Raw genomic sequence first — 14,846 nt, 5'->3', positions numbered from 1 at the left:
TAATAGAAGGTTAATTAAGAGCAGTGTCTTTGAAGATACTCCCCAAAGGCCCTGGGTCTTGGATCTGTCACTTAAGAGAAGTGGATGCGCTGGGGGAGTGATGTCACCTCTCTGAACCCTCATTTCCCTTCATGATGAGTGGCCTCGAGGGAGGTGTGAGTGTGAAGTGACACTGAGAGTGGCTGGTGAGGGGGACATAGACAGCACTCACCCGAAGAGAGCTGTGATTGTTTTATTATTATCGCTATGTGGCAGCTAGAGCCAGATGTGACTCTGCTTTCCTTTTGCTTCCCAGAAAAGTTCTTTTAATTGCTCAAAATCTAAAGCTGTGAGTTGCAAAAGAAGGAGGTAGAGGTGACAACACTTGACTTGGGAAGCTATGTGCTTCGAGTCAAAGGTTGATGGGGGTATTGGCTACCTACTCAAGGGGATGGCCCTGGCCAGAAATATGGGCGCAGATCCACTGGGTCTCCCCCAGGCAAGTCCATTCTCTCCAAGATACTGTCTCTGTCCACGGTGCTGAAACCTGCAACCCTATCTGGCCTGCTCTTAGCCCACCCATCCATGGACCACTTGCTTCCTACCTCTCTCAACACCACAAATATTGAACATCAACTAGTTAAGGAGCAGAAATAAAAGGAATTTAGATGCATTTCCAAGTCATGTAGCTCATAGATCATTGGGGGAAGAGATTCAGACACAAACACATGCTTTTTGAAGTGAGGGCAGAGGTCTGATATTCATATTGCTATTTCTTGGGTTTCAGACTGCCATCTGCCTCTTGCTTCTCTGTTTGCCTCCCTGTATCCCACAACTTTGACATCCTCAGGGCCCTGCCTCTCATTTCTTTCCTGATCTGAGCACAGCATAGACTCCCACAAGGCAGCTCTTCTACTCACTCATGTCACAGAGTCAATAGGACAAATAATGATCAGTGAGGAGGGGGAGAGAGAGAGAAGCAGAGGGCTGAGTCTCTGAGAAGCGAAGAGTTTGCCTACACAGGGGTGTATTCCTTGTCGTATTTCTGCATGCCCTCGTCTGGGAGCAGCACCTCCACTGTGAAACTGACCTTCTTGGCATGGACAAAACTATAGGTGTTGTCGAAGCGCAGGACATCTGGGGGCACAGAGAAACAGAAGGGCAATTGGGGCTGGCTTCACATTCTCTGAGCTTGCTTTCCCATTCTACAGGGAAATCAGGCCGTGTTTCCACTTAACCTGCCAACCTGGGCCATGTTCCCACCACTCCTCCTGGGAACTGTCAGCCCTGAGCAAAGCCTGCAAGTAACCAACTGGTCTCCTGGCTCAGGCCCAGTTCTGGCTTTGGTTGCACCAACTGGTAATGGGAACAATGACCACTGCATCCCATTTATTGTCTCCAACCTGGAGACAATGCTTGCCTTCTATGAAGTGGGTACTGGGCCAGAGCTGGGTGTGATTCCTGCCTCCTCACAACCAACCAGCAAGACAGTGGTTGGAATCTCTGTTCTGCAGGTAGACAAACTCCGGGTCTAGCTCCCTAAGATTTGGCCAGGACTCTGTAGCTTCCCTGAGATTAGCCCCTTTCCAAACGCCCTCAGCTGTATGACCCTATATATGTTTACCTCTTAGGTTTGCTACTGGGGAAATGGCAACTACAAAGTCATCCTTCATCTGTTTCCCCCAGGGTCCACCAGCTTGTGCCTTTCTGGCTCTCAGAGCCCAGTGGGCATCTGTGAATGTGGAGCCCAGGGTCAACTGTGGAGATGAATGTTCCAACTGAGGTGGGGTGGCCCCCATATGGCCATTATTCCCTTTCCTCCTCTAAACTGTGTGTTGGGAACTCCTTCTAAATCTGAGGCCCAGACAGGGCAGAGACTTACACACGCCGGCCTCTGCACAGGTCAGGCTCCCATCCTCAGGCACCATGTGGGCGTTGTAGCGCTGGCTGGTCAACACTTCTGTCATCTCCCCAGCCCGCTGCCGCTCCCCCATCTTGGTCTTTAGGAAAACCCCAAAGCCAATGTCGGCCCCATCGGATGCAAACTGCCACCTGGATTTGGGAGGTGGAAAGGATGAAGACCAGCAGCCACTTTGCATCTGATGGTTCCCAGAGGGCAAGGGTCCAGCCAGAAGGGAGTGGGCATCTGTCCCTACCTGAGAACACAGCCTGGAAATAGGATCTCGTACTCCACCTGGTGTGAGGAGCCGCGGCTGATCTGTACCGAGTGTTCATACTGTGTCTTCACCTGGTCCCGCACATACATAGACTTGGGGATATCCCCACCATAGTTGATCTGTGGGCATGAGACACGGAACTCACTCCTCTCTCCCAGACATTTTCACACCCTTTCCCCTGCCTGTGACCAGCTCCTGCACATCTCCTCACTCGTTTCTCTTCTCCCCTAGAGAAGCCTGATCTTTTATACCCCCTGGGAACTTCCCTTTCCAATTCAGTCATCTGCATCAAAACGTCTTGTTTCGGGGGGGGGGGGGGCTGAGAGACTGTACAGAGGTTAAAGCACTTGGTTTGAATGTAGACAACCCCTGTCTGATCTCTGGTACTGCCACACAGACCCCCCTGTCCAGCATCACAGGAGTGATCCCTGTGCTAAGAGCTAGAAAGAGTCCTAAATATCACCCCATCCCCATTTTCTTATTTTTTTTTTTTTTTGCCTAAGATTTGCTGACAGTCCTGTACAGGAGTTCAGGGTCCCTTTATCTCTCAAGGTCTCTGCACAGACATCTGCGCAATGAAGAATGAAGGAGTGACTGAGAAAGAAACCAAGCTCTTCTCACATTCATCCTCCTGTCCTGGGGTTCTTAATACCTTAGTTAAACATTTGGGGTTCCCATCAGGGTCAGTCATGGTTCCTCCAAACTGAGCAGGCAGTTCCTCAGGACTGATGAGTTTCAGCAAACCTTCCTTCCAGTTGGCTAAGGACAAAAAAGTTGAGGGGAGGCTATAAGACTGTGGGTACCCATGAGCCTGAGGGATGAGAGTGGAGAAGAGCCATATAGCAGCTAAGCATTCAGGTCTAATGCCTCAACCTCCCAGTTTCTGGAGGCACAAAATGCCTGCAGGCATCATATGCTATTGAAATGTTTTGTCCACAATGAGCAAATATATGTACTCATGAGGCTATATATTATAGCCTATTATATATATTATGGAATTAGAAAAAAATCCATAAAACACAAAAAATAAAATGAAAAGTCAACTTATTTCTTGCTAGTCACACATTAAAATTATGTTACATTTTCTTCTAGAGTTTTATCTTAGTTTTTTTTGGTTTGTTTGTTTTTGGGTCACACCCTCAGTGCTCAGGGGTTACTCCTGGCAGGCTCCGGGGACCATGTAAGACACCGAGATTCGAACCACCAACCTTCTGCATGCAAGACAAACGCCTTACCTCCATGCTATCTCTCCGGCCCCTTACTTTTTTTGGGGGGGGGAGTTTTGTTTTATCTTAGTTTTTACCAAAATAAATCATACTACTCACATCATATTATAACCTACTCTTTTTTACTTAATGAATTTATTCTGTCATACATTTGACTGCCTAATAATTGATCAAGTATATACATTGTTAATTTTGTTAATTTACTGGTCCTTTCTTGGTAATCCTCCTTAGAACCGTGTCTATTCTTCTTATATCTTGTCCTCATCACTTTCACTCCAGCTTGCTTTTACAAGCACTGAGAGGTGATTAGAAACTGAGGTCAATGCGCAAATACCAAGATTGCTAGCTACAGTTGCCTGATTTTCTCATCCTTGACCAAGAGGAAAGTTTCCTGACACCACAAAAAACCCTGGGATATGGCAATGAGTATGTATGGAGCCAGTGGTTGTTCCCATGACAACATGCTTCAAGAGTGGAGAAACCCTGAATCTCTTAGGCCACGGGAATTTCCTTCCTTTCCCAATACTTACTGTGCCTATGCAAAAAAAAAAAAAAGTGGGGAGAACACCAAACCCTGCCACTCCAACATTCCTTTTTCTTGTTTTGTTTGTTTTGTTTTGTTTTTGATATTTTCCATCTCCTTTTTCTTCCACTTTTTTCCTTCCCTTTCATTCTCGTGGATATTATTTGGTGATTTTTTTTTTAGTAGTTGATACCAAATTTTTCTTCTCTTTTCCTTAACCTTTTTATCTCCAACAGAATAGCATAACTTGAATCATTCAGCCTCATAAATTGAAGGGGGAAAATGATGATACCAGGACCAGTCATATGAACATGTAGTGCAAATAAAAAAAATGATCAGACTGGAACACCAAACCCAAAGTCAATGACAGAAAAGATACTCAATCTACAACAAGCTGTAAAGTGGAGAACAGTTACACTAGTATTCTGGGGGGTAAAAGAGGAAGATATGGGAGACATGCTGGGAACAGGAGGGGAGGGAGGACAACATTGGTGGTGGGAATGCCCTTCATTCATTGTCACTATGTACTGTAAATAATTCTGTGTTATGCACTTTAGTCACAATTAAAGAAAAAAGAAACTGAGGTCAAAACCCAGATGTTTATTATCAACCAACCAGCCAATTAACCTTAAAAGAAAAAGGCATGGAGGCATTAGTCACCAAAGAAGAGAACAGGCAAAGATAACTCTCACCCCTGTTGTCTAAGATGGATCTCATTTTGGGGGAAGTGTAGTTTCTAACTCTGGGTGACATTTGTATGGGTGACAAATTGATGGGATGATGGAAAACCTCACTTCAAAATTTATGCACAGACATCAGAGGACAAAATCAGAGCTACTTACTTCCCAGCACTACAATTTTTCTACGAGTGTCCTCACTCAGGAAGGGCTTCATAAGGTTATAGCCCACAGGAAACAGTTTGGTGGCTGGAGATATACAACAAGAAAAATAGAAAATATAACATTATTTTCTTTTATGTTCTATTATAATTCTATTTATTTCATACTAGTTATACTCAACAATGAATAACATTGGGAAATTCCAGTGGTCTGCACTGGGCAAACCATTCAACCAACTAGTCATCTAGCTGATAAATATCTGTCAACCTGTCAACAAATCAAGAGTCAATAAATCAACCAATTCACATTTAAACGAATTCCTTAATTTGTTTACCTAACAATCAAGCAACCAATCAACACATAAGTCGACCTTCAGAAGGTTGTCAACCTTCTGATCGGATCTAGTGTAATACCTATCACATTGCGCAACTAATGCCCCTCTCTACTCAACACAAATTTATATAACCAACCAACCAATTATTCAAACAATCTGAGTTATCTTATCCAATGAATCAAGATCTAGAAAACAGCAAACTAGTAACCAATTTGTTGATATGCCACTCGCCACTCACTCAGCCAATCAAATCAAATGCCAGTCACTCTGTCAACTAAGTTAACAATCTAACCAACCAACTAGACAACCAATCAAATGATCATTTAGCTTAGTACAACCAGTTAACTAACTGTACCAAGCAATGAGTTAAGCAGCCAAACAGTCATCAAGTATACATTCATCTTTCTATCCATCCAACCACCCAAACAGCCACTCAAATACTCATTCCCACCCATATGGTACCAGTTCTGTAACAGATATATCAGGGATGACTATCGATATGACAGAAGTAAAAAAAAAAAATAGAGGCTTTTGTTCAAGGAAGAGAAAAGTCAGCAAGGAAAGCAGGATGAACACTCACAAGACAACTGTGGCCTCTAGAAGGCAGTAGATAAGAAAGACCAGGTTGGGCTGGGCTATCTTCCAGTGCCAAAGGTGGTTTGGGGAGGGGGAGAGAAGAGTGGGTGAGAAGAGCCAGGGTGTATACCTGGAGAGCTGTGATTGAAAGTGCCTCCTCTCACAGTAAGGCCAACCACTGAGGTACCATTTACTTAAAACTTTTCTCTGTTCCAGTTAGAGCACATCACAGAGTTACATACACTCTATGATGTGCATGAAGACAACCAACCAACCAACCAACCAACCAACCAATCAACCAACTTGCCTCCCTATGCCTTTGGGATGAAGGGGCTATTAGCACTTAGGGGCAATGAAGAAATAGACAGAAGAAAGTGAAATACTTGCCACGTACCTTTTACAATGAGCATAAACTTCAGGGTCTCTGGGTAATTTTCCTCAAGGAGACCAAAGAACTGTAGAACCAAGAAAGACCTCATTAGAGTTTGTATCTCCCATTCTACCATCATCATCTTTGCAGGGTTCTAGATGGAGTGGGAGGATTTTCCTTATTTTCATCACTTCCACTGGCCCCTGGAAGGGGCTCTTCTAGTCTCAGTCTTTACAACCACATCCTGTTAATAATTACAAGTCATAAATTATTTTAGAACAAATACTAAGGTAACAGGAGTATAGTAGTCATGAAGACTACTGTTGGTTAATGCTCATTGTTTGCTAGAAATCTGCATAGTGATCTGTAATCAATGCACTGAAGTTTCCCTATATCTTTTTGGGATGTAAACTCAGCATCCCCATCCTGCAGGCGAGGAAACCACAAAAAGGAGAGGGCAAAGTGATCTGTCTCAGAACTGGGGGTGGCAGCACTGAGAGAGGCTTGGAAGAAGCTGGCCCCTTTGATCTCTGCACAGAGTGACCTTGAAACCAGTTATGCAGTATCTTTCAGGAAACCTTTGGGGTTTCCTGAGTTGCAGTGAGGGGGTCCCCCACATTGAGCAAATCTTGACTCTGAGTGAGCAGCAAGGTCTCAGATGTTTGAACTGATCATTAAAGTAAGCAGGGGGCTCCCAGAAATCTTTGCCTCACCTCCTGGTACACTTCCACCAGAGGCTTCCAGAAGTGCTTCAGTCCCAGACCCTCACAGTCAAATATCATCACAATGGTCTCAATCTTCTTTCCTAGCTGTATAGATGAGAGCAATGATCAGCTCCATGGATCAATGGGCTGACTAAGAACATAGGAGACAGTAACCTAGTCTATGACCCGCAGGAGAGAAAAGACAAGGCAGTGAATGTGTTTACTCATCTATTATTCATTAACTACTCAGCCAGTGTCCATACACATATCTGTGTATATATACATTTGTGTATCCACCAATCCACCCATTGACCTCCCAAACATCAATTCACTGCTCCACCCATTCATACTGCCAGTTGATTTATCCTTTCATAGTGCAATTTGCCCAGAGGAGTCTTTTAAGGATCTATGTTGAGTCAGACACTGAGAATGTCCTATTTCTCAGTGTCTGACATAATCAAACATGAGAATGTCATGTTTCAACCTCAAAGCTCATTATCAAACATGAGAATGTCATATTTCTGTCTCAATGATGCAACTTGTTCTCAAAGTTACAGTCTGGGTCCTGAGCAGGTAGGATACAGCAAGTAGGGTACTTGCTTTGTACACGACCAACCCATGTTTGATCTCACAGCAAATTTGATCCCATATTTGATCCATATAGTATCCTGAGCCCCATCAGTAGTGATCATTGAGTGCAGAACCAGAAGCAAGTCCTGAGCATTGTCGGGTGTGAACCCTCCAAAAAAAAGGAGTAATAGTCTGGCTAGGGAGAACAAGAAGCAACCAAGTGATCACAGATTTCCACATGAGTTATAAGAACCCAAGAAAAGATCCTGGCCCTGGTGGAGTGGCTCAGGAAAGGTGCCATCTACATTAGGGGTCAGAGGCAGAGATAGGTGTGTGGATACTGGTGTGGGGTTATCCTGAGAGAAGGAACCAATGTTTAGAGAATATTATAGAGAAATCTGTCTTATTTATTGTGATGCCTTCTTTGATCTTTGCAACCTTGATTTAATCATTAATCTGTTTGTTTGGCAAGGAAAAATATTCTGAGAGGGAGGGGACTTTCAAAAGCCACTCAGTCAGGAAGGGGCAGGATTGTGGGTGGTGGTGGGGGAGGGTGATAGGTGTGCTCCAGGCCCCATTAGGGCAGCCACTTCCCCACACCTGCCCCCTGGGTCTTACCCGCTCAGTCTGCAGGTCACACTCATGCAGGATGCGCTCACAGTCCCGCATCTTGGTCTTGAGCAGGTCTTGTTTGGTGACGGAGAACAGCAGGCCTTTGGGGTCCAGTGGCCCAATGATGTCGTACCACACGGGGCAGCCATCACGGTCATAGCCACACAGGCCACCGGGCATATATTTCTGGATCACCTGGGTGTGAAGATCATATGGCACTTGGCCTTTGACACCTCCCCAGAGACCACCAGAATGAGGAATATGTGCGGTACCTTCCCTGAAAGACTACATGATTGTGCAGATGAGAGTTTTGAGAGGCCCGCTGAGGAGAATTTTTTGTTTGGGGGCCATATGCATCAGTGCTCAGGGGTTACTCTTGCATCTGTGTTTAGGAATCACTCCTGGTGGACTCAAGGAACCATGTGGGACGTCGGGGGTCAAACATAGGTTGGCAGCGTGCAAGGCAAGTGTCCTCCCCACTGTGCTATCATGCTGGTCCCTGCAGAGGAGTCTTTCTCATAGCAGGGACCTTCAGTGTCATATCTTAGCTGGGTCTGGATCAAAGACATTAATTCTTTTTGTTTTTTTTTTAACTAATTAATTTATTTTATTTTATTTTTTTTTTGGTTTTTGGGCCACACCCGGTGATGCTCAGGGGTTACTCCTGGCTATGCGCTCAGAAGTCGCTCCTGGCTTGGGGGACCATATGGGAAACCGGGGGATCGAACCGCGGTCCGTCCAAGGCTAGCGCAGGCAAGGCAGGCACCTTACCTCTAGCGCCACCGCCCGGCCCCTAATTAATTTATTTTTAGGGGATGTCACATGTGGTGCTCAGGGGTCATGCCTTGTAGAACCCAGGAGACATATGCAGTCCTGGGATTCAAACTAGTATGACAGCCACAGCTACCTGCTCAGCAAATCTCTCTAGCAGCCTTCCTTTTTTTTTTTTTTTTTTTTGGTTTTTGGGCCACACCCTGTGCCGCTCAGGGGTTACTCCTGGCTATGCACTCAGAAGTCGCTCCTGGCTTGGGGGACCATATGGGACACCGGGGGATCGAACCACGGTCCGTCCAAGGCTAGCGCAGGTAAGGCAGGCACCTTACCTCCAGCGCCACCGCCCGGCCCGATCTAGCAGCCTTCCTATTTCTTTCTTTTTTTATTTTTAGATGGAAAGTGGATCACACCTGGTTATGCTCAGGGCTTACTTCTGGTTCTTTGCATAGGGATTACTCCTGGCAGTGCTCAGAGGTACCTTACATGGGATTGTTGTTGATTTTTGTTTGTTTTGTTTTTGTTTGCTTCATTTTTTTGTTTTAATGAATATAATTCATTAATTGTTTTTATTTGGGAGCCACTTCTGCAGTGTTGGGGCTTAGTGTTTGGGGATCACTCCTAACAGGACTCAGGGGACTATGCAGTGCCCAGATAAGCCCAGAGCTCGTACTAAACAATTAAGATGGCGGCCATAATTTGACTAAGACATCAACAGTTGGGAGGTCTCCCCAGCTCCTGGAGGACTATTTCTTTCTCACTGGATCAGAGACTGTGATCAAGTTTCAGGAATAGTGTGGGTACAGAGGCAAAGGCTAATGGTAGGAGCAATGAGCTGAGACTAGAGGTCCCTGAGTTCAAATCCCAGCTGCTCTTATGCACTGAGGGACTTTAAGGAACCGACTGCACCCATACTAGGACCTCAATGTCCTCATTTGAGACCTGGGCCAATAGCACCAACCTTAGAGGATGCAGAATTTAATGATTGCATGCAGGTAAAGGTCTTTACTTGGGTAGGGGATGGTGGCAGTGATCTCTGCAGGGACCATTGGCCCAAAAAGGCTAGCTCCTATAGTTTTGTGCTGGGACCTGTATGGTGCAGCTCAGGACTGGGTTACCAAGGACCTTTAGAACCACACCCAGATTGGGCTTGGGTGCCCTGTGTGCTGGGGATCAAACTTGGAGCCTTGCACGGGCTTAGCATATGCTCCCATCCTGAGCTACCTCCCAGCTTGTGAAGGTGGTTAAATCCAGTTCTGGATCTCAGCATGGAGGAAACATTCAGAATTATTACACATGAGATGTCCATGGGCCCAAAGGCTGCCACAGGCCTCTCAGGTTTGTGTCATTTGTGCGAGGTCCCTGCAGCTCCTCCTGGCAACTTGGGGACCATGTCTGTGCCTGCTGGGATGGGATTTGCGGCTCACCTCTGGTGGCTGCCAGTCAAGGATGTGGTCAATATCCATAGTCTTCCTGAACTCCATGTACTGAAAGGGAGAAGAGAGGTCAGACCCCACCCGACTCCCAGCATCCCAGAGCTGGGCAGGGAAGAAGCAGGGAGGGGGTGGACTTCACCTTTCGAAGCATCGCCTCTGATTTCTGCAGGTCAAAACTGCGAGCTGTAGGCAGGTGGAAAGTGGAGGATGAAGCCAAGGCAGCTGATTTTGTTCCTGAGCCACAGGTGCTCACAAAGGCCCCAGGGACCTGAGTGGTACCCTTCTTCCTTGCCCCCACCCCTCTTCTGGACTCCCCCATCTTAGTCCTCACCTCGAAGCCAGCGCAGAAGGAAGTAATCATCAGGGTTGGGCAGGGCTGGCAGCACATCCTTGACATTTTCCCGGAACTGGGAAGAGAGACACCAACTGAAGGGGCATTTGCTCGAACCCTGGCAGCCTTGTTCATTGTCTGCTAGCCCACTCTCGCCCTCCTTCTCCAGACCTGCCCCCCCCATTGGCTGGAGGGGTGGGCTGATGGGAAGAAGGAAAGATGACTCTGGGTGGAAGTATAAAGGAAATTCAACATGGAGGACTGGACAGAGGCAAGAGGGGGAGAAAGAGAAGAAAGATGGGGTGAGTGGATGGAAGGAATGATGGCTACAGGTGGGTGTGGGGGCTAAGTGGCTTGGAATGCAAATGGAATCTTACTTCTTTTCAGCTTAGACTGCCTAAGTTCCTACTTCAGGATCCTATTTTCCTGCAAAAATATGGCTAATACATTATTATTATTATTATTTAAAAATCAATTTTATTTATGTATTTTGTCTTTGTGCCACACCTAGCAGTATTCAGGGTTTACTCCTGGCTCTGCATTCAGGCATCACTCTTGGTGACTTGGGGGACCATTTGGAAAGCTGACAATTGAACACATGTCAGCCATATGCAAGACAAGAACCCTAACCGCTATGACTATCACTCGGGTCTTATTATTGTTGTTATTATTATTAATGATTTGAGCCACATTCAGCAATGCCCCTAACTTTGTACTCAGGAATCACCCTGCCAGACTCGGGACCTATGGGATGCTGGAGATAGATGCTAGATTGGCCACATGCAAGGAAAACACCTTACCCGCATACTATCACTCCAGCCCCAAACATAGCTGATACTTCTGCCTCCTCTTTCCCATTCACCACCAGGATGATAACATGGCCTGCTTGCTGGCTTAAGCAAGGGGACAGAATCAAAGTGAGTCCATGGACACTACCACTGAAGTAACCTCTGGGAATGTGGAAGGAAGAAAGCGGGAGCTGCTGCCAGAGAGAGTTCCCTATGTGGGTGCTGAATGAGGAGCCTGGCTCCATCTTGCAGTGCCATGACTGCCTGGAAGTGGGATTGTTTCTCAGCTCCTGCCCTGAAATCACTGATGTCCTGGGCCCTGTAGGGCCAAACTCTGGGAGAGGTGACAACAGAGACCATGTCCAGGACAAGTTGAGCCAGCAGAGTGAGGTGGGGTTCTAAGGAGTCAACCCTCTACGCATCCTCCAGGAAAAAAAAGCTCTCACCTTGGCCAGAGCCTCTGCTTGCTTAGGACTCAGGTCTCCAACTCGGCCGCTCATGATGCTGAAGGAAGGAGGCTGGCACAGGGACTGTGGACAGAGGCGAAACCGAGCCTGTGGTGCTGACCAGCTCAGGTCTTTTGCCCCTGCTCCTGGGAGTGGTCCAGGCCCCACCTCCTTGGCCAACGGTTGGATTGCATATTACATAATTGGGATTAAGTGAGCTCTCGTGTTTGGCTGCAGGACAGGGCTGGGTGGGGGGCAGGCCCAAGAGGCCGTGCCTCGAGGCAGAGGAGGCTGGAGGAATGAGACTGGCCAAGGGGGAGTCCAGGCAGAGTGCAGAGCCATCTCTGGATTCTACTCCCCCAGGGTCCCCAAAAGAGACAATTTCAGGAGAGTATGAACCACTCTCCACTGGTCCCAACTCTGCATCTCACTGCTGAAGCAACCCCTCACATAGGGATCCCCAAAGGTCACTCTTTCTGCTGTTCTGCCAGGAGAGGGGTCTGAGCCTGGCTGGATCCAGGAATCATCCATTCACTTTGCCAAGGGAGGTAGCTCATGTTCTTCTTCTGCAGCAAGCATTAATAATACTTGCTTTGGGGCCAGAGAGATAGCAAGGAGGTAGGGCGTTTGCCTTGCATACAGAAGGATGGTGGTTCGAATCCTGGCATCCCATATGATCCCCCGGCCTGTCAAGAGCAATATCTTTTTTTTTGGGGGGTCACACCCGGCAGGCAGCACTCAGGGGTTACTCCTGGCAGGCTCAGGGGACCATATGGGATGCTGGGATTCTAACCACCATCCTTCTGCATGAAAAGCAAACACTCTCCTCCATGCTCTTTCCGGCCCTGTCCAGGAGCGATTTTGAGCGTAGAGCCAGAGGTAACTCCTGAGTGCCATTGGGCATGACCCAAAAAAAAAAAAAAAGGAAGAAGAAGAAGAAGACTTGTTTGGCACTGGAAGGCTAGATTGCACAGTAGATAAGGCACTTGCCTTGCATACTTCAACCTAGATTCAATTCCCTGTCACCTCTTATGGGTGCAGGAGTGCAGGGCCACTAAGTCCTGATCACAACCAGATGTGCCTCTCTCCACAAATATTTATTTGAGGTGGGGGGACATTTGGAGCCACACCTTCTGATGCTCTTAGACTATTTCTAGTTCAGTGCTCAGAAATTATTCCTGGCAGACTTGGGGGGATTACGTAGGTTGTTGGTGATCAAACCCAGGTCATATGCATGCAATGAGAGTGCCTTATGTGCTGTGCTATATCTTTAGCCCTAACAGTTTAAGGAAAACATTTGGGCCAGAAAAGCAGTAATCAGAAGTGTCCCTTTCAAAGTTCTGCTGCTCCCACAGAGTCCACACTATTTTTTATAAATGCCTTTCAGATTTTATTAGGAGACACAGGCCCTGAAGATTCTTTAACACAGGGAAAGGCTAGACAACCCTTTTCCTATCACTAAGATCCTGAGGATACAAGGAGGTCTTGTCTGAATTCCTCATCCCTTGCTCCTGGAAGGAGAAATGAGGCAGGTTCTGAGGGTGTTTGCTGGCATTTCAATACCTGATCAGTGAGGGGTGCCCACCAGCTGTGTGAGAGAAGTAGGGAGTCTGAAACTTCAAAGCTGTCATGCTGCCAGGTACCCCGACTCTCCTTTCAAGAAGGCACCTCTGTCACTTGCTTTGTTATATTTTATTTAATTTTATTTTATTATTTGGAAGAAAGGGTTGGGCCATAATTGACACTCTCTAAGTGTGTAAGCTCTTGGTAGGACTTGAGGAACCATACAGGTATCAATGATGGCATCAGAGTAGGCCACGTGCAAGGCAAGAGCCCTACCCACTGTACTATCACTACTGTTCCTCGCCTCTTTTTATAGTGGAACTATCGGCACATGCATAGTCCTTCTGCAATTGGGGGAAAGATCCGACACAGAGATTGAGGGTTGCACGTGTTTGAGGAGCTGATCTCTCAGAGGCCCCAAGAAGGTAGCTGCCAGGGACCATAAAGAAGCCAGGAGCACATCAGCTGGCACGCAGTATGGCCATGTGGTCACCTCTTCTAGGCTTGAGGGAGTCTGGGCCAACCTTGTTGCAATATCTCAGCTGCCTCAAGCCCCTCTGTCCAGGGTCCTCACGACTCCTCTACTCTATGTCCCTACCACCTGAAGGATCTCGGGAGCTCTTTTGGGGTCTCTTCCACACTCAGGGCCCTGAAAGAGTTGGAATCAGAAGACTGGGCAGTGCAGGCTGGGAGCAGTTAGGTAACACTCCACACCCAGCCTGCCTCACTTCACATTCCTGCCTCCTGCAAAACTAGGGCTACTGCCTCCACCCACTTCTCCTCAGGTGGAGATTAGGTTCCTCCACTCCCTCTCATTAGCTCCTAATCCTATCCCTTTCTCACCAGTCTCCTTTCTCGCCCTAATCCCTTGACTGTGGGAAGCCCCACTTCTGGGGACATCAGAGTTTGGCAGGAAGTGCCAGAAGGAGGGGCTGGGGGTCCTTCCAGAAGGGCTGAAGCCTTTCAGAACACCAAACCACAAAGAGATATAGAGTGTCTAGTTCCACAGATGTGAGTGTACAAGCATGCCTACATGCACTAACATACTTGCCCAGGAGAGAGGAAGAGGTCTGAAGGAGAGGTTCTGAACTGGGGCTGTCATGTTGGGCATATTTGGTTACCTGAAACAAATGGTGATATTGATAAATTGGTTTCCACTGAGTTGAATTTGATTATTCTTATTTTAAAGAGTCCCGCATTGAGGGCTAGAGAGATAACACAGCAGTAGGGCATTTGCCTTGCATGAAGCCGATCCAGGATGGCTAGTGTTTCTAATCCTGACATTCCATATGGTTCCCGGAGTAATTCCTGAGCACCATTGAGTATGACCCAAAAAAAAGGAAGGAAGGAAGGAAGGAAGGAAGGAAGGAAGGAAGGAAGGAAGGAAGGAAGGAAGGAAGGAAGGAAGGAAGGAAGGAAGGAAGGAAGGAAGGAGGGAGAGAAGGAGAGCGAGCCTCATATTGGAGCCGGAGAGATAGTACAGAGATAGTACAGTAGGTAGGGTGTTTGCCTTGTACATAATAGACCCAGGTTTGATCCCCATCATCTCATATGGTCTCCCAATCATCACGAGGAATAATTCCTGAGAGCAAAGGCAGGAG

At 47.0% G+C, this 14,846-nt stretch overlaps 1 protein-coding gene across 1 annotated transcript; it reads right to left on the bottom strand.

Moving 5' to 3' along the window:
• Nucleotides 1-773: 773 nt before the first annotated feature.
• Nucleotides 774-11,780, bottom strand: LOC126030690 (SEC14-like protein 3). Its single transcript, XM_049788903.1, has 12 exons — nt 11,683-11,780; nt 10,449-10,524; nt 10,257-10,300; nt 10,109-10,168; nt 7,917-8,105; nt 6,738-6,833; nt 6,049-6,109; nt 4,748-4,831; nt 2,809-2,915; nt 2,136-2,275; nt 1,862-2,031; nt 774-1,116 (listed from the first exon to the last, which is right to left on the bottom strand). Exons 1-12 carry the CDS (start codon nt 11,734-11,736, stop codon nt 995-997), a joined length of 1,203 nt encoding a protein of 400 aa, XP_049644860.1. The 5' UTR covers nt 11,737-11,780; the 3' UTR covers nt 774-994.
• Between the last annotated feature and the right edge of the window lie 3,066 nt (nt 11,781-14,846).

The sequence above is a fragment of the Suncus etruscus genome, chromosome 15, assembly GCF_024139225.1.
Source record: "Suncus etruscus isolate mSunEtr1 chromosome 15, mSunEtr1.pri.cur, whole genome shotgun sequence".
NCBI classification, from domain to species: Eukaryota; Metazoa; Chordata; class Mammalia; order Eulipotyphla; family Soricidae; genus Suncus; species Suncus etruscus.
The sequence above is the reverse complement of the archived record's forward strand: the minus strand, read 5'-3'. Positions and strand labels throughout refer to the sequence as shown.

What these genes read in the sequence shown, in the direction of transcription:
- LOC126030690 (XM_049788903.1), bottom strand. Translation starts at nt 11,736, where the DNA reads ATGAGCGGCCGAGTTGGAGACCTGAGTCCTAAGCAAGCAGAGGCTCTG. An exon ending in AAAAATTGTAGTGCTGGGAA is followed by an intron (nt 2,916 to 4,747) that starts GTAAGTAGCTCT and finishes TTTTGTCCTTAG; the next exon opens with CCAACTGGAAGGAAGGTTTG. An exon ending in ACCCCAAATGTTTAACTAAG is followed by an intron (nt 2,276 to 2,808) that starts GTATTAAGAACC and finishes TCATGCCCACAG; the next exon opens with ATCAACTATGGTGGGGATAT.